The sequence below is a fragment of the Copadichromis virginalis genome, linkage group LG8 (assembly GCF_057382275.1).
Source record: "Copadichromis virginalis isolate Kocher_CV1m ecotype Utaka linkage group LG8, C_Virginalis_male_GT1.1, whole genome shotgun sequence".
Classification (NCBI taxonomy): domain Eukaryota; kingdom Metazoa; phylum Chordata; class Actinopteri; order Cichliformes; family Cichlidae; genus Copadichromis; species Copadichromis virginalis.
Window position 1 is genome coordinate 14225757 of NC_140625.1, and position 20174 is coordinate 14245930.

Consider the following 20174-nt stretch of genomic DNA (forward strand, 5'->3'; position numbering starts at 1 on the left):
TTGGTCAGGCTGGTGTGTGTGTGTGTGTGTGTGTGTGTGTGTGTGTGTGTGTGTGTGTGTGTGTGTGTGTGTGTGTGTGCGTATTGTAAAGACTTGATTCCCACAGTCCAAGTCAGGGTTTTAAAATGCGTTGCTGTCTCCATCCAGCATCAAAGCTGCATTGAAATTTCCTTCAATGAAATTTTGGCTCAAAGAAAAACAGTGTTGTTACTGTCAATCTCCAGTTAAAATAAAAGTGTAATTAAACCAAACGAAAGTAATGTACTAATGCTGGTCAAGACATTACCTGTAGCTGAGTGACATTTCCTCCAATTTCTGTTGGTGTCTGCAGTTTCCACTGGGGCTTAGTGTCTACTGCTACCCGACTGCACCACCATCCTCCACATTGCTATGCGTCCATTGGTGGTGCCAGCTGCTAGGATTTCTGAGTGTTGCAGAATTTTTAAAAAAGCAACGAGTTTTGTTTTTTTTAACCTATGCATTTGGAAACATTCAGGAATATGGTGATGGGAAAGAAAAAGGTGGTTTCCATGAAGTCTCCCTCTCGCATCCACCTTCCATACTGCCAAAGCTCCAGACTGTCAATAACAATAATAACAGTAATAGTTAACAGTTAATTTGCCTAGCACTTTCAAAACAGTTACAAAGTGTGTTAAAGAACACAATAAAATCTTAGTTAAAAACTCAAAAGAAAAGTTCAAAGAGTTAAAACATGAAACGGTTTGTTTTCTTTTTGCATTGAGCCAGGCTGCACGGACAGCTAAGAGTGTCTGATGTGCAGAATGCAGGCAGTGACTTGGTTCATAAAAAGTGACCAAATCTGTAACAAGGCTTGTACCCATGTATCGTATACCCAAAAGGTTGTGAGGAGGAGAATGATGATTTATTTCTTTGAATTTGTTATAAGTCTGGCAGCTGAGATTTAAATGAGCTGGAGGTGAAAGATGGACTTCTGGCTGAGATCCCAGTAGAAGGAATTACAATTATTCAAACACAATGAGATAAAAGGATTTAATGGGTGTGATAAATGTGGTTGCACTCACCTGTTCACAGCACCTGATGTTAATGAGCAGAAAGGTAGGGTGAGCATGAGGCGAAACCTTCTGTTGACTGCAGCTTGAGCGCAGCTTGAATCATTTTGATGCATCTTTTGGTTTATGTATACTTCTGCACTAAGTTATGCAATAGGCCAATGTTGAAATTTGGCATAGTAAATGGTGCAGTTATTTGTGCAGTCTGTGCATTTGTTTAATGGTTTGAGGCCGTGTGCCGATTTGTACAGTGGACAGTTGTATGTGGAATAAAAGTAGCAAATAGTACAGAGGTGTATCTCATGGGGCGATCGTGGCTCAAGAGTTGGGAGTTCGCCTTGTAATCGGAAGGTTGCCGGTTCGAGCCCCGGCTTGGACAGTCTCGGTCGTTGTGTCCTTGGGCAAGACACTTCACCCGTTGCCGCCTGGTGGTGGTCAGAGGGTCCGGTGGTGCCAGTGTCCGGCAGCCTCGCCTCTGTCAGTGCGCCCCAGGGTGGCTGTGGCTACATTGTAGCTTGCCATCACCAGTGTGTGAATGTGTGTGTGAATGGGTGGATGACAGGTTGTGTAAAGCGCTTTGGGGTCCTTAGGGACTAGAAAAGCGCTATACAAATACAGGCCATTTACCATTTACTGTTGCACGTCATCTGTGTCCTCATGTTTAGCCTGCCGCGGCCGTTGGTTGGAGGAGCCGCAATAGTTTGGAAAGGAAGGAAGCAGTAAGGTCAGTTTCCATTCTGGGTTTTCAGCATTAATAAAGAAACCTGCAACAAGGTGAGTAATGTTTGAGGTCCAAAAGAAATCAACACAGAGAAATTTTTACAGTGCTTTTCTACTCTACCTGAACATTCAAAGCGCTCTATACAGGTTGCCTCATTCACACCTGTTCATAGAAGCCCTTTTTCTGTGCTTTCTACCTAACATTCACACACATTCATACTCTGATGAATGCATCAGAGAGTGACTTGGGGTTAATGTCTTGCCCAAGGACAGTTAGCATGCACTCTGGAGCAGCCAGGGATCGACCCAAAAACCATCTGATTAGTAGATGACCTGCTCCACCTCCTGAGCCACAGCCACCCCTTTCAGAGGTAAAGAATGATTTAGAAAGTAAGTACAGTAATTTTTTGAGGTGATTTGATTAAAAAAAAAATCATTTTTGCTTCTAATTACATAATTAAGGTGTAATTACATCTTCCAACAAATTGATACATAAACGTATCATTTATCTACTAAAAATACATAGGAGCTGGCGTCATGTTGTGGAAGCTGCCATCTTGCCCCACCATCATACACTGGCTGAGATGGGCATCGCTGCGCCGCCTTTTCATGTTTTATGTAAGTGGATTTATACATTACTTTGAATTTAAAGATGTCAAATAGCTCTTTCACACTACATATGACTATTTCACATTTGTACATGTATATTTTGGTGATCTCTTTCTCAGTATGTTTTTCTTCTTATGGAAATAAGCTAATTTTAAACCAGTTAATGTTAGGCTCCAGTGTCCTAAGAAATCACACCTTTCCCCTGATAAACAAATTGATTGGATTCTCTCATTGTGTGGGAATTGATTATCAATTACAACTTCAATGAGCCACTTCAAAGAAAGTTTCACCCGCGTGGGCAGCAACAGAAAGTCCAGATGTGGAAACAGAAGGTTTCCACATTAAAATATCGATATTTGAATCATTTTGGGGTAAATTGTAGTTTTTCATTAACAGGAACACAGTGGAAAGAAACTATCATTCAGATTGTCTACATTGGAAAGAACTACTCCCTCTTCCGCCTTTTATAGTCATGTGTGAAATACGGCTGTATAAATGTGTGGCAGCCTGTGGCGTGCGCACTCACAACAATGGCTGAGCGTAACTGGAGTCATGTTTTACATCCACAAACAGCCCAGACGTGGTTTGCGATACATGTGGCAAGAAAGTGAGGTGTTGTGGCAACACCACTAACCTTGTCAAACACCTCAAAGTAAATCATATCACAGAATATGACGAGCTTATGTTGAGGCAAACTGAAGAGGAGGAGAAGGACGGGTGCTGCTAGGGTGAGACAGACGTCTCTCAGGGAGTCCTTTAGTGCTGCAGGCAGGCAAGGTGTTCACATAGTGCACAACTTCAGGTTTTTGATTTCTATATGATGAATTCTGCATTATTAAGTGATAAGAACAAGTAATCTGATGTCCTGTAATGATTATGACGCTATAATTTGAGATACAATAAAAGAGTAAAGTTTTTGTACAAAGTATCGGAGCAGTATCGTCGATACCACCCTGAATTTTACTTGGTATGGGATCGGAAAGGAAATCAGTGGTATCACACATCACTAGTGATCAAATGTCAGGCCAAGCTGGAACTGATTCCTGTCTTCTGTAACTTCTACAACACTGTCCAATAGAGACACATGAATGAACTGCAGCGTCATTAAAAACACTGATGATCTTTATTTAAAAATGTAATACATTTACATCTGAATAAACTTTTAGGCATTACGCTGACGGAGGGATGGATGGACCATGAATGCTTTCTCATCCTTCTTGTCATGCACCATGGAAGTGTCTGAGGGGCTTTTCCACTTGGAATGGGGATACTGTGTCCACACTTCAGAGGTGGAGTTTCCAGCATCTCACCTGGGCCTCATCTGCAAACAATCAGCAGGAGGGCTTCTTAAACCAGCGCTGCCTGCTACTCCTCGCCAGTTTGTTCTGCCATCTCCAGTGGTAACTAGGCTTCCCCTCTGCTCCAGTTCTGGCGTGCTCCTTCCCTGTGTTTAACCTTGTTTTCCCTGTGTTTAGGTCTCCTCTGCCAACGTACTCATCCTACCCTCAAACTCCCTTACCCGTCCAGCAACTTCTTCTCCCTCTGTTGCAGAATTCCCGTTGGATTGTTCCCATCAGGAGCCAGGTGTTCAGTCTCTCGATAGCTTTTCCTCTGGTTCCTGCTGTCTGCTGACACTCCTAGCTCGAGCCACGTTCTCCATTCCCTCTCTAAAGTCTCATAAATAGTTTAACCATGTGCATTGAATCTGCATTTGGGTCTAAGCTTTCTATGCAGGGAAGAAATCATCACAGTGACATCTATTTAATTTTCAATTCAATTTTATTTAAAGAGCGCCAAATGACAGCAACAGTCACCTGAAGGCGCTTTATATTGTAAGATATACTTACAAAGAAAACCCCAACAATCATATGACCCCCTATGAGCAAGCACTTTGGCGACAGTGGGAAGGAAAAACTCCCTTTTAACAGGAAGAAACCTCCAGCAGAACCAGGCTCAGGGAGGGGCGGCCATCTGCTGCGACCGGTTGGGGAGGGGCAAGGAAAATAGTATAAAGACATGGAACAGAGACAGAGGTTAATAACAAGTACCATTCAGTGCAGAGAGGTCTATTAAACATAGTGGGTGAAGAAGAAACACCCAGTGCATCATGGGAATCCCCCGGCAGCCTAATGCTGGGCATACACTGTGCGATTTTTGGCCCATTTTGAGCCGATTTTTCAGTCGTGCGATCGTTTTGGGGATCGTCCCGAGTTTGGCCTTGATCAAACTTCTCACCCCTGCGAGTCAATCCTACAGTTTGATCAGGAGCCGAATAACGCGACTGAAAAATCGCAGCACAGTGTATGCCCAGCTTATTGCAGCATAGAGGATTCAGGATCACCTGAGTAGGCCATCAGATTACTGAAAGGATACTGAAAAAACCCGTCGAAGTAGTCTTAGTCTTCATTGCTGCTGGTCGACTCAATTGAACACCTCTGAAGTTTGCACACAGGCAAGTATTCCTCTTCTTGCTCAAAATCCTCTCGGGAACGCTTCCTCGAGCCTCCAGTTTCGTGTTCAAGCTCTTCGTGCGCATCTTCAAATACTTCAGAGTCATCATCGCTCCATCTCATTCTTTTGTTTGCTCCTAAATCTTCTTCATCCCTCTCTCTAGACCTCTTCCTGGAAACACCTGGCTGAGGGTCCTCTTCTGGGATGTACTGGCGAACATCCATGCGGCCTTCAAATGCCTCCTCATTTTCAATGCCACCAACATTGAAAATGATCACAACCACAGCATCCCCGTGCTGTTCATCGTTGTCACCATTGGCATTATTGTCCCTCACATGAATATTTTGAACATCGTCGTCGTCGTCATCGTCATCGTCATCGTCATCGTTGCCGTCGCCGTCGCCGCCGTCATTGTCGTCATCGTTGTCGTCATCGTCGTTGTCGTCGTCGTCGTCATCATCGTTGTCGTCGTCGTCGTCATCGTCGTCATCGTCGTCGTCGTCATCGTCGTCATCGTCATCGTCTTCGTCCCCGTAAAGGTAATTGTCATATTGTGCCAGTACTGAAGCTATTAGCTCATCTAGATAGCAACAATATTCATGGAGAGCGCGATACAGTCTGTTCAGGAAGCCATTAGCAGGTTCCTGATCTCCATTTGCCAACATTCGTGGGTTAACCTGTTGGCCTGCAAGATCATTAAATCTTTTAATTAACATCCATAACTATCTGCTGAAAATCTGTTTTTCATCAATTTCAAGACTGAGTACATGTGCTTACCGTTTTGGTTATTTTGTGGTCCGTCTCCACTTGCACTCATTTTGACTACAAGGAACACAAAACAACAATGATCACTAAACCTCAACCCAGAATGTTCAGAGAATTTGCTTTTTTTGTGATGACTTTAGGCTGCGTCCAAACGTACACGGCTATGTTTGAAAACGGACAATTTTCCTTTTTCGTTTAAAAAATAATAATCCAGTCCACATGTGCAGTTTTGAAAAAATATCTCCTTCCACATCTAAACACTAAAAACAAAGTGAAACGCTGTCAAGAACACACCAAATCTTAACCGTGTAGAAATGTTGGCCAATCAGAAGTCTAGAAGCCTGGGTGGGAAAACCTCATAAAACCTTACGTACTTCTGAGAAGTTTTTGTCTTTTTCTGGAAAAGCAGCTAATTTTGTGTTACTTTCACGTGCCTTCATCGTTTCAAATGTTAATAACTAAAGACAGACTCACAACTTTGGAATGGACTAAATGCATACAGCATACATAAATGTCATTTTTTTAAATTACATTTCTTCCAAACCGACGTCAGGATTTGGGTTGGGAGAGCGTCTGTGTTGAATGTAGAATCCACGTCTGATGTAAGCGTGTAAAAACTGCAGATACTAAGATTAACAGACACAGTATGTTGTCTACATCTGCCATTGTAGAAATTGATCTCATGTAAACAATAACGTGGCCACAGCGTGACTTCAACAGCGGCGCACACTTTTGACATTGCCTGAGTAAATGTCCGTTTTCCTCGTCCACACCTGAACACAAAAACGTCCTTTTTAAAAATCTCACCTTTCAGTGACTCAATCTGCTGTTTAGGTGTGGACGAAAGGCCCAAATGCAGAGACAAAGCTGCGCTTTCAAAAATAGCCGTGTACATGTGCACGTAGGCTCAGTTTCTCAGAAATTCTAATAGTTTGTTTGAGAACAAAACTTACGTCTTCTCTATTTTCCTAAATGAACAAAATAATCTGAGAAATAATCGTGTTAAAAAGAGCTTCTGTCACTCTAAGATATGATTAAGAACATTTTCTAATTTATGTATCATTTGTCAAATATTACATCAGCTGACAAATAGTTAAGTCTTCATTTGTTTTCCTGAATAATAGATCCACATCATCCTCTCTATGATGGAAAATATAGTCTAGTCTTGCACAATGTAAAGTACATAAATACTGTCCTGGCAAGCAGGGAAATCAGGCTTTATATATTTAAGTAAATGATCTTGAGTTTATAAACTGAAATTTGAGCTTACTTTAGTTCTTGGTAGATTACACAGCAGTTAATCCTCAGGGAAACGTCCAAATGTCACTAAATAGTGGTCTGCTTTCATTCGGTTGCAGTGTCTCTTCAGTTTTGTGTTCATATGCTGATGTTTTCATTCAAACATGTTTAAATGCTGTGATGTCACTTTAGCAGCAAAGACTGCGGAATGTGCAGAGATTCTTTTGACATCAAGTTGTTTGCTCAGATTTTGATATCTTTTAAATGGAGACAAAACAAAACGCTATGGCAACAAAACAACAAGCTGTTTCCAGTGCTTAATATTTAACATGTCTTTGTTATAAATTTTATTTGTACAAATCTGTGATGTTGATGTGCACAACGTGGGATTTAGACCTCGGAGGGTTAATCAACAAATCACGAAAAATTAGGTTTAAATTTCTGTTCATGACGGTGCAGATTTCTGACATTTTGTGTACTTGAAGCATTTAACAATTTGATTGTTTTCTAATAAAAACTGTGTGAAACTCAAGTTAGAACTGTGTTTGTAAATGAACCGTCCCATGTTGTGTAGCTTTCTGGATTTTATACTTATTGGGCTACATATCAATTTACTATACAGGCTATACAGTAGATAAAATCTAAACTCACATGTTTTATGTAACTAAAGTGTTTAATCATGTGGGCTACAGACAGTAATCAAGTTATGGACTATATTGATATGAAAAACATGCATACTTAGTGCATTTGAATCATTTTAACCATATGTAACCACCTGCATGTCATGGTCCTGGGACTTCTACCTGGTTTTTTGTGTGTCTTGTATTGTTGTTGTTTGATGTCAGCTTTAGGGTCCCTCGGTTGTTCTGTTAAGATGTTGCTTATTTGATTTCCCCTCGTGACTTTACCCCCTGTGTGCCCCCTCTGTGTATCTGCCAGCCCCCATGCCTCGTTTCTCCTCCTTGTGTTTTATTCCATGTTTTCCCAGCCCGCTATGTCTGTGTTCTCTTCCAATCTGGTCTGCGTCTCTGTGTGCTTCCTGTTTTACTTTGATAGTCTCCCGTCAGTGTTGTGTTACTCCTGCCGTGTCTCGTTATGATTATCAGTGTCGCCTGTGTTCCCCGTGTGCTCCCACTTCCCTCGTTAACCCTCTGTGTATTTGTGTCCACGTCTCCTACATTACCTACATAATAGAGCTATAATAAATGTTTGTTTGGGGTTTTTTTAAGTACAGAAATCAGCTGCTAAAATAATTGTTTTGACTTTTTGGGAATGCTTTACGGTCTGTTCTGTAGGAACGCTGAATTAATATATTGACTGTCTGGCCCCTTCTGGCTATTTAATAGTTGCTGAAGGAGATTTTGTTCATCCCCAGCTAATCTCATCCATATTTATATAAAATCTAGCATACTCCACACCACACAAAGTCAGAAGCCAGTTAAAATCTGTATGTGGTACCTGAGGCGGTGCTGCACTGACCAGTTGTTTCTGGCTATTTGCTGGTTCAGCCTGCCTATCACTGCAACTCTTGGCTCTTATTGGTCAGGCTGGTGTGTGTGTGTGTGTGTGTGTGTGTGTGTGTGTGCATTGTAAAGACTTGATTCCCACAGTCCAAGTCAGGGTTTTAAAATGCGTTGCTGTCTCCATCCAGCATCAAAGCTGCATTGAAATTTCCTTCAATGAAATTTTGGCTCAAAGAAAAACAGTGTTGTTACTGTCAATCTCCAGTTAAAATAAAAGTGTAATTAAACCAAACGAAAGTAATGTACTAATGCTGGTCAAGACATTACCTGTAGCTGAGTGACATTTCCTCCAATTTCTGTTGGTGTCTGCAGTTTCCACTGGGGCTTAGTGTCACCTCTACTGCTACCCGACTGCACCACCATCCTCCACATTGCTATGCGTCCATTGGTGGTGCCAGCTGCTAGGATTTCTGAGTGTTGCAGAATTTTTAAAAAAGCAACGAGTTTTGTTTTTTTTAACCTATGCATTTGGAAACATTCAGGAATATGGTGATGGGAAAGAAAAAGGTGGTTTCCATGAAGTCTCCCTCTCGCATCCACCTTCCATACTGCCAAAGCTCCAGACTGTCAATAACAATAATAACAGTAATAGTTAACAGTTAATTTGCCTAGCACTTTCAAAACAGTTACAAAGTGTGTTAAAGAACACAATAAAATCTTAGTTAAAAACTCAAAAGAAAAGTTCAAAGAGTTAAAACATGAAACGGTTTGTTTTCTTTTTGCATTGAGCCAGGCTGCACGGACAGCTAAGAGTGTCTGATGTGCAGAATGCAGGCAGTGACTTGGTTCATAAAAAGTGACCAAATCTGTAACAAGGCTTGTACCCATGTATCGTATACCCAAAAGGTTGTGAGGAGGAGAATGATGATTTATTTCTTTGAATTTGTTATAAGTCTGGCAGCTGAGATTTAAATGAGCTGGAGGTGAAAGATGGACTTCTGGCTGAGATCCCAGTAGAAGGAATTACAATTATTCAAACACAATGAGATAAAAGGATTTAATGGGTGTGATAAATGTGGTTGCACTCACCTGTTCACGGCACCTGATGTTAATGAGCAGAAAGGTAGGGTGAGCATGAGGCGAAACCTTCTGTTGACTGCAGCTTGAGCGCAGCTTGAATCATTTTGATGCATCTTTTGGTTTATGTATACTTCTGCACTAAGTTATGCAATAGGCCAATGTTGAAATTTGGCATAGTAAATGGTGCAGTTATTTGTGCAGTCTGTGCATTTGTTTAATGGTTTGAGGCCGTGTGCCGATTTGTACAGTGGACAGTTGTATGTGGAATAAAAGTAGCAAATAGTACAGAGGTGTATCTCATGGGGCGATCGTGGCTCAAGAGTTGGGAGTTCGCCTTGTAATCGGAAGGTTGCCGGTTCGAGCCCCGGCTTGGACAGTCTCGGTCGTTGTGTCCTTGGGCAAGACACTTCACCCGTTGCCGCCTGGTGGTGGTCAGAGGGCCCGGTGGTGCCAGTGTCCGGCAGCCTCGCCTCTGTCAGTGCGCCCCAGGGTGGCTGTGGCTACATTGTAGCTTGCCATCACCAGTGTGTGAATGTGTGTGTGAATGGGTGGATGACAGGTTGTGTAAAGCGCTTTGGGGTCCTTAGGGACTAGAAAAGCGCTATACAAATACAGGCCATTTACCATTTACTGTTGCACGTCATCTGTGTCCTCATGTTTAGCCTGCCGCGGCCGTTGGTTGGAGGAGCCGCAATAGTTTGGAAAGGAAGGAAGCAGTAAGGTCAGTTTCCATTCTGGGTTTTCAGCATTAATAAAGAAACCTGCAACAAGGTGAGTAATGTTTGAGGTCCAAAAGAAATCAACACAGAGAAATTTTTACAGTGCTTTTCTACTCTACCTGAACATTCAAAGCGCTCTATACAGGTTGCCTCATTCACACCTGTTCATAGAAGCCCTTTTTCTGTGCTTTCTACCTAACATTCACACACATTCATACTCTGATGAATGCATCAGAGAGTGACTTGGGGTTAATGTCTTGCCCAAGGACAGTTAGCATGCACTCTGGAGCAGCCAGGGATCGACCCAAAAACCATCTGATTAGTAGATGACCTGCTCCACCTCCTGAGCCACAGCCACCCCTTTCAGAGGTAAAGAATGATTTAGAAAGTAAGTACAGTAATTTTTTGAGGTGATTTGATTAAAAAAAAATCATTTTTGCTTCTAATTACATAATTAAGGTGTAATTACATCTTCCAACAAATTGATACATAAACGTATCATTTATCTACTAAAAATACATAGGAGCTGGCGTCATGTTGTGGAAGCTGCCATCTTGCCCCACCATCATACACTGGCTGAGATGGGCATCGCTGCGCCGCCTTTTCATGTTTTATGTAAGTGGATTTATACATTACTTTGAATTTAAAGATGTCAAATAGCTCTTTCACACTACATATGACTATTTCACATTTGTACATGTATATTTTGGTGATCTCTTTCTCAGTATGTTTTTCTTCTTATGGAAATAAGCTAATTTTAAACCAGTTAATGTTAGGCTCCAGTGTCCTAAGAAATCACACCTTTCCCCTGATAAACAAATTGATTGGATTCTCTCATTGTGTGGGAATTGATTATCAATTACAACTTCAATGAGCCACTTCAAAGAAAGTTTCACCCGCGTGGGCAGCAACAGAAAGTCCAGATGTGGAAACAGAAGGTTTCCACATTAAAATATCGATATTTGAATCATTTTGGGGTAAATTGTAGTTTTTCATTAACAGGAACACAGTGGAAAGAAACTATCATTCAGATTGTCTACATTGGAAAGAACTACTCCCTCTTCCGCCTTTTATAGTCATGTGTGAAATACGGCTGTATAAATGTGTGGCAGCCTGTGGCGTGCGCACTCACAACAATGGCTGAGCGTAACTGGAGTCATGTTTTACATCCACAAACAGCCCAGACGTGGTTTGCGATACATGTGGCAAGAAAGTGAGGTGTTGTGGCAACACCACTAACCTTGTCAAACACCTCAAAGTAAATCATATCACAGAATATGACGAGCTTATGTTGAGGCAAACTGAAGAGGAGGAGAAGGACGGGTGCTGCTAGGGTGAGACAGACGTCTCTCAGGGAGTCCTTTAGTGCTGCAGGCAGGCAAGGTGTTCACATAGTGCACAACTTCAGGTTTTTGATTTCTATATGATGAATTCTGCATTATTAAGTGATAAGAACAAGTAATCTGATGTCCTGTAATGATTATGACGCTATAATTTGAGATACAATAAAAGAGTAAAGTTTTTGTACAAAGTATCGGAGCAGTATCGTCGATACCACCCTGAATTTTACTTGGTATGGGATCGGAAAGGAAATCAGTGGTATCACACATCACTAGTGATCAAATGTCAGGCCAAGCTGGAACTGATTCCTGTCTTCTGTAACTTCTACAACACTGTCCAATAGAGACACATGAATGAACTGCAGCGTCATTAAAAACACTGATGATCTTTATTTAAAAATGTAATACATTTACATCTGAATAAACTTTTAGGCATTACGCTGACGGAGGGATGGATGGACCATGAATGCTTTCTCATCCTTCTTGTCATGCACCATGGAAGTGTCTGAGGGGCTTTTCCACTTGGAATGGGGATACTGTGTCCACACTTCAGAGGTGGAGTTTCCAGCATCTCACCTGGGCCTCATCTGCAAACAATCAGCAGGAGGGCTTCTTAAACCAGCGCTGCCTGCTACTCCTCGCCAGTTTGTTCTGCCATCTCCAGTGGTAACTAGGCTTCCCCTCTGCTCCAGTTCTGGCGTGCTCCTTCCCTGTGTTTAACCTTGTTTTCCCTGTGTTTAGGTCTCCTCTGCCAACGTACTCATCCTACCCTCAAACTCCCTTACCCGTCCAGCAACTTCTTCTCCCTCTGTTGCAGAATTCCCGTTGGATTGTTCCCATCAGGAGCCAGGTGTTCAGTCTCTCGATAGCTTTTCCTCTGGTTCCTGCTGTCTGCTGACACTCCTAGCTCGAGCCACGTTCTCCATTCCCTCTCTAAAGTCTCATAAATAGTTTAACCATGTGCATTGAATCTGCATTTGGGTCTAAGCTTTCTATGCAGGGAAGAAATCATCACAGTGACATCTATTTAATTTTCAATTCAATTTTATTTAAAGAGCGCCAAATGACAGCAACAGTCACCTGAAGGCGCTTTATATTGTAAGATATACTTACAAAGAAAACCCCAACAATCATATGACCCCCTATGAGCAAGCACTTTGGCGACAGTGGGAAGGAAAAACTCCCTTTTAACAGGAAGAAACCTCCAGCAGAACCAGGCTCAGGGAGGGGCGGCCATCTGCTGCGACCGGTTGGGGAGGGGCAAGGAAAATAGTATAAAGACATGGAACAGAGACAGAGGTTAATAACAAGTACCATTCAGTGCAGAGAGGTCTATTAAACATAGTGGGTGAAGAAGAAACACCCAGTGCATCATGGGAATCCCCCGGCAGCCTAATGCTGGGCATACACTGTGCGATTTTTGGCCCATTTTGAGCCGATTTTTCAGTCGTGCGATCGTTTTGGGGATCGTCCCGAGTTTGGCCTTGATCAAACTTCTCACCCCTGCGAGTCAATCCTACAGTTTGATCAGGAGCCGAATAACGCGACTGAAAAATCGCAGCACAGTGTATGCCCAGCTTATTGCAGCATAGAGGATTCAGGATCACCTGAGTAGGCCATCAGATTACTGAAAGGATACTGAAAAAACCCGTCGAAGTAGTCTTAGTCTTCATTGCTGCTGGTCGACTCAATTGAACACCTCTGAAGTTTGCACACAGGCAAGTATTCCTCTTCTTGCTCAAAATCCTCTCGGGAACGCTTCCTCGAGCCTCCAGTTTCGTGTTCAAGCTCTTCGTGCGCATCTTCAAATACTTCAGAGTCATCATCGCTCCATCTCATTCTTTTGTTTGCTCCTAAATCTTCTTCATCCCTCTCTCTAGACCTCTTCCTGGAAACACCTGGCTGAGGGTCCTCTTCTGGGATGTACTGGCGAACATCCATGCGGCCTTCAAATGCCTCCTCATTTTCAATGCCACCAACATTGAAAATGATCACAACCACAGCATCCCCGTGCTGTTCATCGTTGTCACCATTGGCATTATTGTCCCTCACATGAATATTTTGAACATCGTCGTCGTCGTCATCGTCATCGTCATCGTTGCCGTCGCCGTCGCCGTCGCCGTCGCCGCCGTCATTGTCGTCATCGTTGTCGTCATCGTCGTTGTCGTTGTCGTCGTCGTCGTTGTCGTCGTCGTCGTCGTCATCGTCGTCATCGTCGTCGTCGTCATCGTCGTCATCGTCATCGTCATCGTCTTCGTCCCCGTAAAGGTAATTGTCATATTGTGCCAGTACTGAAGCTATTAGCTCATCTAGATAGCAACAATATTCATGGAGAGCGCGATACAGTCTGTTCAGGAAGCCATTAGCAGGTTCCTGATCTCCATTTGCCAACATTCGTGGGTTAACCTGTTGGCCTGCAAGATCATTAAATCTTTTAATTAACATCCATAACTATCTGCTGAAAATCTGTTTTTCATCAATTTCAAGACTGAGTACATGTGCTTACCGTTTTGGTTATTTTGTGGTCCGTCTCCACTTGCACTCATTTTGACTACAAGGAACACAAAACAACAATGATCACTAAACCTCAACCCAGAATGTTCAGAGAATTTGCTTTTTTTGTGATGACTTTAGGCTGCGTCCAAACGTACACGGCTATGTTTGAAAACGGACAATTTTCCTTTTTCGTTTAAAAAAAAATAATCCAGTCCACATGTGCAGTTTTGAAAAAATATCTCCTTCCACATCTAAACACTAAAACCAAAGTGAAACGCTGTCAAGAACACGCCAAATCTTAACCGTGTAGAAATGTTGGCCAATCAGAAGTCTAGAAGCCTGGGTGGGAAAACCTCATAAAACCTTACGTACTTCTGAGAAGTTTTTGTCTTTTTCTGGAAAAGCAGCTAATTTTGTGTTACTTTCACGTGCCTTCATCGTTTCAAATGTTAATAACTAAAGACAGACTCACAACTTTGGAATGGACTAAATGCATACAGCATACATAAATGTCATTTTTTTAAATTACATTTCTTCCAAACCGACGTCAGGATTTGGGTTGGGAGAGCGTCTGTGTTGAATGTAGAATCCACGTCTGATGTAAGCGTGTAAAAACTGCAGATACTAAGATTAACAGACACAGTATGTTGTCTACATCTGCCATTGTAGAAATTGATCTCACGTAAACAATAACGTGGCCACAGCGTGACTTCAACAGCGGCGCACACTTTTGACATTGCCTGAGTAAATGTCCGTTTTCCTCGTCCACACCTGAACACAAAAACGTCCTTTTTAAAAATCTCACCTTTCAGTGACTCAATCTGCTGTTTAGGTGTGGACGAAAGGCCCAAATGCAGAGACAAAGCTGCGCTTTCAAAAATAGCCGTGTACATGTGCACGTAGGCTCAGTTTCTCAGAAATTCTAATAGTTTGTTTGAGAACAAAACTTACGTCTTCTCTATTTTCCTAAATGAACAAAATAATCTGAGAAATAATCGTGTTAAAAAGAGCTTCTGTCACTCTAAGATATGATTAAGAACATTTTCTAATTTATCTATCATTTGTCAAATATTACATCAGCTGACAAATAGTTAAGTCTTCATTTGTTTTCCTGAATAATAGATCCACATCATCCTCTCTATGATGGAAAATATAGTCTAGTCTTGCACAATGTAAAGTACATAAATACTGTCCTGGCAAGCAGGGAAATCAGGCTTTATATATTTAAGTAAATGATCTTGAGTTTATAAACTGAAATTTGAGCTTACTTTAGTTCTTGGTAGATTACACAGCAGTTAATCCTCAGGGAAACGTCCAAATGTCACTAAATAGTGGTCTGCTTTCATTCGGTTGCAGTGTCTCTTCAGTTTTGTGTTCATATGCTGATGTTTTCATTCAAACATGTTTAAATGCTGTGATGTCACTTTAGCAGCAAAGACTGCGGAATGTGCAGAGATTCTTTTGACATCAAGTTGTTTGCTCAGATTTTGATATCTTTTAAATGGAGACAAAACAAAACGCTATGGCAACAAAACAACAAGCTGTTTCCAGTGCTTAATATTTAACATGTCTTTGTTATAAATTTTATTTGTACAAATCTGTGATGTTGATGTGCACAACGTGGGATTTAGACCTCGGAGGGTTAATCAACAAATCACGAAAAATTAGGTTTAAATTTCTGTTCATGACGGTGCAGATTTCTGACATTTTGTGTACTTGAAGCATTTAACAATTTGATTGTTTTCTAATAAAAACTGTGTGAAACTCAAGTTAGAACTGTGTTTGTAAATGAACCGCCCCATGTTGTGTAGCTTTCTGGATTTTATACTTATTGGGCTACATATCAATTTACTATACAGGCTATACAGTAGATAAAATCTAAACTCACATGTTTTATGTAACTAAAGTGTTTAATCATGTGGGCTACAGACAGTAATCAAGTTATGGACTATATTGATATGAAAAACATGCATACTTAGTGCATTTGAATCATTTTAACCATATGTAACCACCTGCATGTCATGGTCCTGGGACTTCTACCTGGTTTTTTGTGTGTCTTGTATTGTTGTTGTTTGATGTCAGCTTTAGGGTCCCTCGGTTGTTCTGTTAAGATGTTGCTTATTTGATTTCCCCTCGTGACTTTACCCCCTGTGTGCCCCCTCTGTGTATCTGCCAGCCCCCATGCCTCGTTTCTCCTCCTTGTGTTTTATTCCATGTTTTCCCAGCCCGCTATGTCTGTGTTCTCTTCCAATCTGGTCTGCGTCTCTGTGTGCTTCCTGTTTTACTTTGATAGTCTCCCGTCAGTGTTGTGTTACTCCTGCCGTGTCTCGTTATGATTATCAGTGTCGCCTGTGTTCCCCGTGTGCTCCCACTTCCCTCGTTAACCCTCTGTGTATTTGTGTCCACGTCTCCTACATTACCTACATAATAGAGCTATAATAAATGTTTGTTTGGGGTTTTTTTAAGTACAGAAATCAGCTGCTAAAATAATTGTTTTGACTTTTTGGGAATGCTTTACGGTCTGTTCTGTAGGAACGCTGAATTAATATATTGACTGTCTGGCCCCTTCTGGCTATTTAATAGTTGCTGAAGGAGATTTTGTTCATCCCCAGCTAATCTCATCCATATTTATATAAAATCTAGCATACTCCACACCACACAAAGTCAGAAGCCAGTTAAAATCTGTATGTGGTACCTGAGGCGGTGCTGCACTGACCAGTTGTTTCTGGCTATTTGCTGGTTCAGCCTGCCTATCACTGCAACTCTTGGCTCTTATTGGTCAGGCTGGTGTGTGTGTGTGTGTGTGTGTGTGTGTGTGTGTGCATTGTAAAGACTTGATTCCCACAGTCCAAGTCAGGGTTTTAAAATGCGTTGCTGTCTCCATCCAGCATCAAAGCTGCATTGAAATTTCCTTCAATGAAATTTTGGCTCAAAGAAAAACAGTGTTGTTACTGTCAATCTCCAGTTAAAATAAAAGTGTAATTAAACCAAACGAAAGTAATGTACTAATGCTGGTCAAGACATTACCTGTAGCTGAGTGACATTTCCTCCAATTTCTGTTGGTGTCTGCAGTTTCCACTGGGGCTTAGTGTCACCTCTACTGCTACCCGACTGCACCACCATCCTCCACATTGCTATGCGTCCATTGGTGGTGCCAGCTGCTAGGATTTCTGAGTGTTGCAGAATTTTTAAAAAAGCAACGAGTTTTGTTTTTTTTAACCTATGCATTTGGAAACATTCAGGAATATGGTGATGGGAAAGAAAAAGGTGGTTTCCATGAAGTCTCCCTCTCGCATCCACCTTCCATACTGCCAAAGCTCCAGACTGTCAATAACAATAATAACAGTAATAGTTAACAGTTAATTTGCCTAGCACTTTCAAAACAGTTACAAAGTGTGTTAAAGAACACAATAAAATCTTAGTTAAAAACTCAAAAGAAAAGTTCAAAGAGTTAAAACATGAAACGGTTTGTTTTCTTTTTGCATTGAGCCAGGCTGCACGGACAGCTAAGAGTGTCTGATGTGCAGAATGCAGGCAGTGACTTGGTTCATAAAAAGTGACCAAATCTGTAACAAGGCTTGTACCCATGTATCGTATACCCAAAAGGTTGTGAGGAGGAGAATGATGATTTATTTCTTTGAATTTGTTATAAGTCTGGCAGCTGAGATTTAAATGAGCTGGAGGTGAAAGATGGACTTCTGGCTGAGATCCCAGTAGAAGGAATTACAATTATTCAAACACAATGAGATAAAAGGATTTAATGGGTGTGATAAATGTGGTTGCACTCACCTGTTCACGGCACCTGATGTTAATGAGCAGAAAGGTAGGGTGAGCATGAGGCGAAACCTTCTGTTGACTGCAGCTTGAGCGCAGCTTGAATCATTTTGATGCATCTTTTGGTTTATGTATACTTCTGCACTAAGTTATGCAATAGGCCAATGTTGAAATTTGGCATAGTAAATGGTGCAGTTATTTGTGCAGTCTGTGCATTTGTTTAATGGTTTGAGGCCGTGTGCCGATTTGTACAGTGGACAGTTGTATGTGGAATAAAAGTAGCAAATAGTACAGAGGTGTATCTCATGGGGCGATCGTGGCTCAAGAGTTGGGAGTTCGCCTTGTAATCGGAAGGTTGCCGGTTCGAGCCCCGGCTTGGACAGTCTCGGTCGTTGTGTCCTTGGGCAAGACACTTCACCCGTTGCCGCCTGGTGGTGGTCAGAGGGTCCGGTGGTGCCAGTGTCCGGCAGCCTCGCCTCTGTCAGTGCGCCCCAGGGTGGCTGTGGCTACATTGTAGCTTGCCATCACCAGTGTGTGAATGTGTGTGTGAATGGGTGGATGACAGGTTGTGTAAAGCGCTTTGGGGTCCTTAGGGACTAGAAAAGCGCTATACAAATACAGGCCATTTACCATTTACTGTTGCACGTCATCTGTGTCCTCATGTTTAGCCTGCCGCGGCCGTTGGTTGGAGGAGCCGCAATAGTTTGGAAAGGAAGGAAGCAGTAAGGTCAGTTTCCATTCTGGGTTTTCAGCATTAATAAAGAAACCTGCAACAAGGTGAGTAATGTTTGAGGTCCAAAAGAAATCAACACAGAGAAATTTTTACAGTGCTTTTCTACTCTACCTGAACATTCAAAGCGCTCTATACAGGTTGCCTCATTCACACCTGTTCATAGAAGCCCTTTTTCTGTGCTTTCTACCTAACATTCACACACATTCATACTCTGATGAATGCATCAGAGAGTGACTTGGGGTTAATGTCTTGCCCAAGGACAGTTAGCATGCACTCTGGAGCAGCCAGGGATCGACCCAAAAACCATCTGATTAGTAGATGACCTGCTCCACCTCCTGAGCCACAGCCACCCCTTTCAGAGGTAAAGAATGATTTAGAAAGTAAGTACAGTAATTTTTTGAGGTGATTTGATTAAAAAAAAAATCATTTTTGCTTCTAATTACATAATTAAGGTGTAATTACATCTTCCAACAAATTGATACATAAACGTATCATTTATCTACTAAAAATACATAGGAGCTGGCGTCATGTTGTGGAAGCTGCCATCTTGCCCCACCATCATACACTGGCTGAGATGGGCATCGCTGCGCCGCCTTTTCATGTTTTATGTAAGTGGATTTATACATTACTTTGAATTTAAAGATGTCAAATAGCTCTTTCACACTACATATGACTATTTCACATTTGTACATGTATATTTTGGTGATCTCTTTCTCAGTATGTTTTTCTTCTTATGGAAATAAGCTAATTTTAAACCAGTTAATGTTAGGCTCCAGTGTCCTAAGAAATCACACCTTTCCCCTGATAAACAAATTGATTGGATTCTCTCATTGTGTGGGAATTGATTATCAATTACAACTTCAATGAGCCACTTCAAAGAAAGTTTCACCCGCGTGGGCAGCAACAGAAAGTCCAGATGTGGAAACAGAAGGTTTCCACATTAAAATATCGATATTTGAATCATTTTGGGGTAAATTGTAGTTTTTCATTAACAGGAACACAGTGGAAAGAAACTATCATTCAGATTGTCTACATTGGAAAGAACTACTCCCTCTTCCGCCTTTTATAGTCATGTGTGAAATACGGCTGTATAAATGTGTGGCAGCCTGTGGCGTGCGCACTCACAACAATGGCTGAGCGTAACTGGAGTCATGTTTTACATCCACAAACAGCCCAGACGTGGTTTGCGATACATGTGGCAAGAAAGTGAGGTGTTGTGGCAACACCACTAACCTTGTCAAACACCTCAAAGTAAATCATATCACAGAATATGACGAGCTTATGTTGAGGCAAACTGAAGAGGAGGAGAAGGACGGGTGCTGCTAGGGTGAGACAGACGTCTCTCAGGGAGTCCTTTAGTGCTGCAGGCAGGCAAGGTGTTCACATAGTGCACAACTTCAGGTTTTTGATTTCTATATGATGAATTCTGCATTATTAAGTGATAAGAACAAGTAATCTGATGTCCTGTAATGATTATGACGCTATAATTTGAGATACAATAAAAGAGTAAAGTTTTTGTACAAAGTATCGGAGCAGTATCGTCGATACCACCCTGAATTTTACTTGGTATGGGATCGGAAAGGAAATCAGTGGTATCACACATCACTAGTGATCAAATGTCAGGCCAAGCTGGAACTGATTCCTGTCTTCTGTAACTTCTACAACACTGTCCAATAGAGACACATGAATGAACTGCAGCGTCATTAAAAACACTGATGATCTTTATTTAAAAATGTAATACATTTACATCTGAA

At 41.7% G+C, this 20174-nt stretch overlaps 2 protein-coding genes across 2 annotated transcripts; both read right to left on the minus strand.

Annotated features, from left to right (window-relative positions):
• Window positions 1-4120: 4120 nt before the first annotated feature.
• On the minus strand, window positions 4121-6984 carry LOC146702946 (uncharacterized). The gene is made up of 2 exons (XM_085466015.1): window positions 6847-6984; window positions 4121-5633 (listed from the first exon to the last, which is right to left on the minus strand). The coding sequence occupies exon 2, from the start codon at window positions 5525-5527 to the stop codon at window positions 4757-4759; it is 771 nt and encodes a 256-aa protein (XP_085322141.1). The 5' UTR covers window positions 5528-5633; window positions 6847-6984; the 3' UTR covers window positions 4121-4756.
• A 5459-nt stretch (window positions 6985-12443) lies between these two features.
• LOC146702947 (uncharacterized) lies at window positions 12444-15319 on the minus strand. Its single transcript, XM_085466014.1, has 2 exons — window positions 15182-15319; window positions 12444-13968 (listed from the first exon to the last, which is right to left on the minus strand). Exon 2 carries the CDS (start codon window positions 13860-13862, stop codon window positions 13080-13082), a length of 783 nt encoding a protein of 260 aa, XP_085322140.1. The 5' UTR covers window positions 13863-13968; window positions 15182-15319; the 3' UTR covers window positions 12444-13079.
• Between the last annotated feature and the right edge of the window lie 4855 nt (window positions 15320-20174).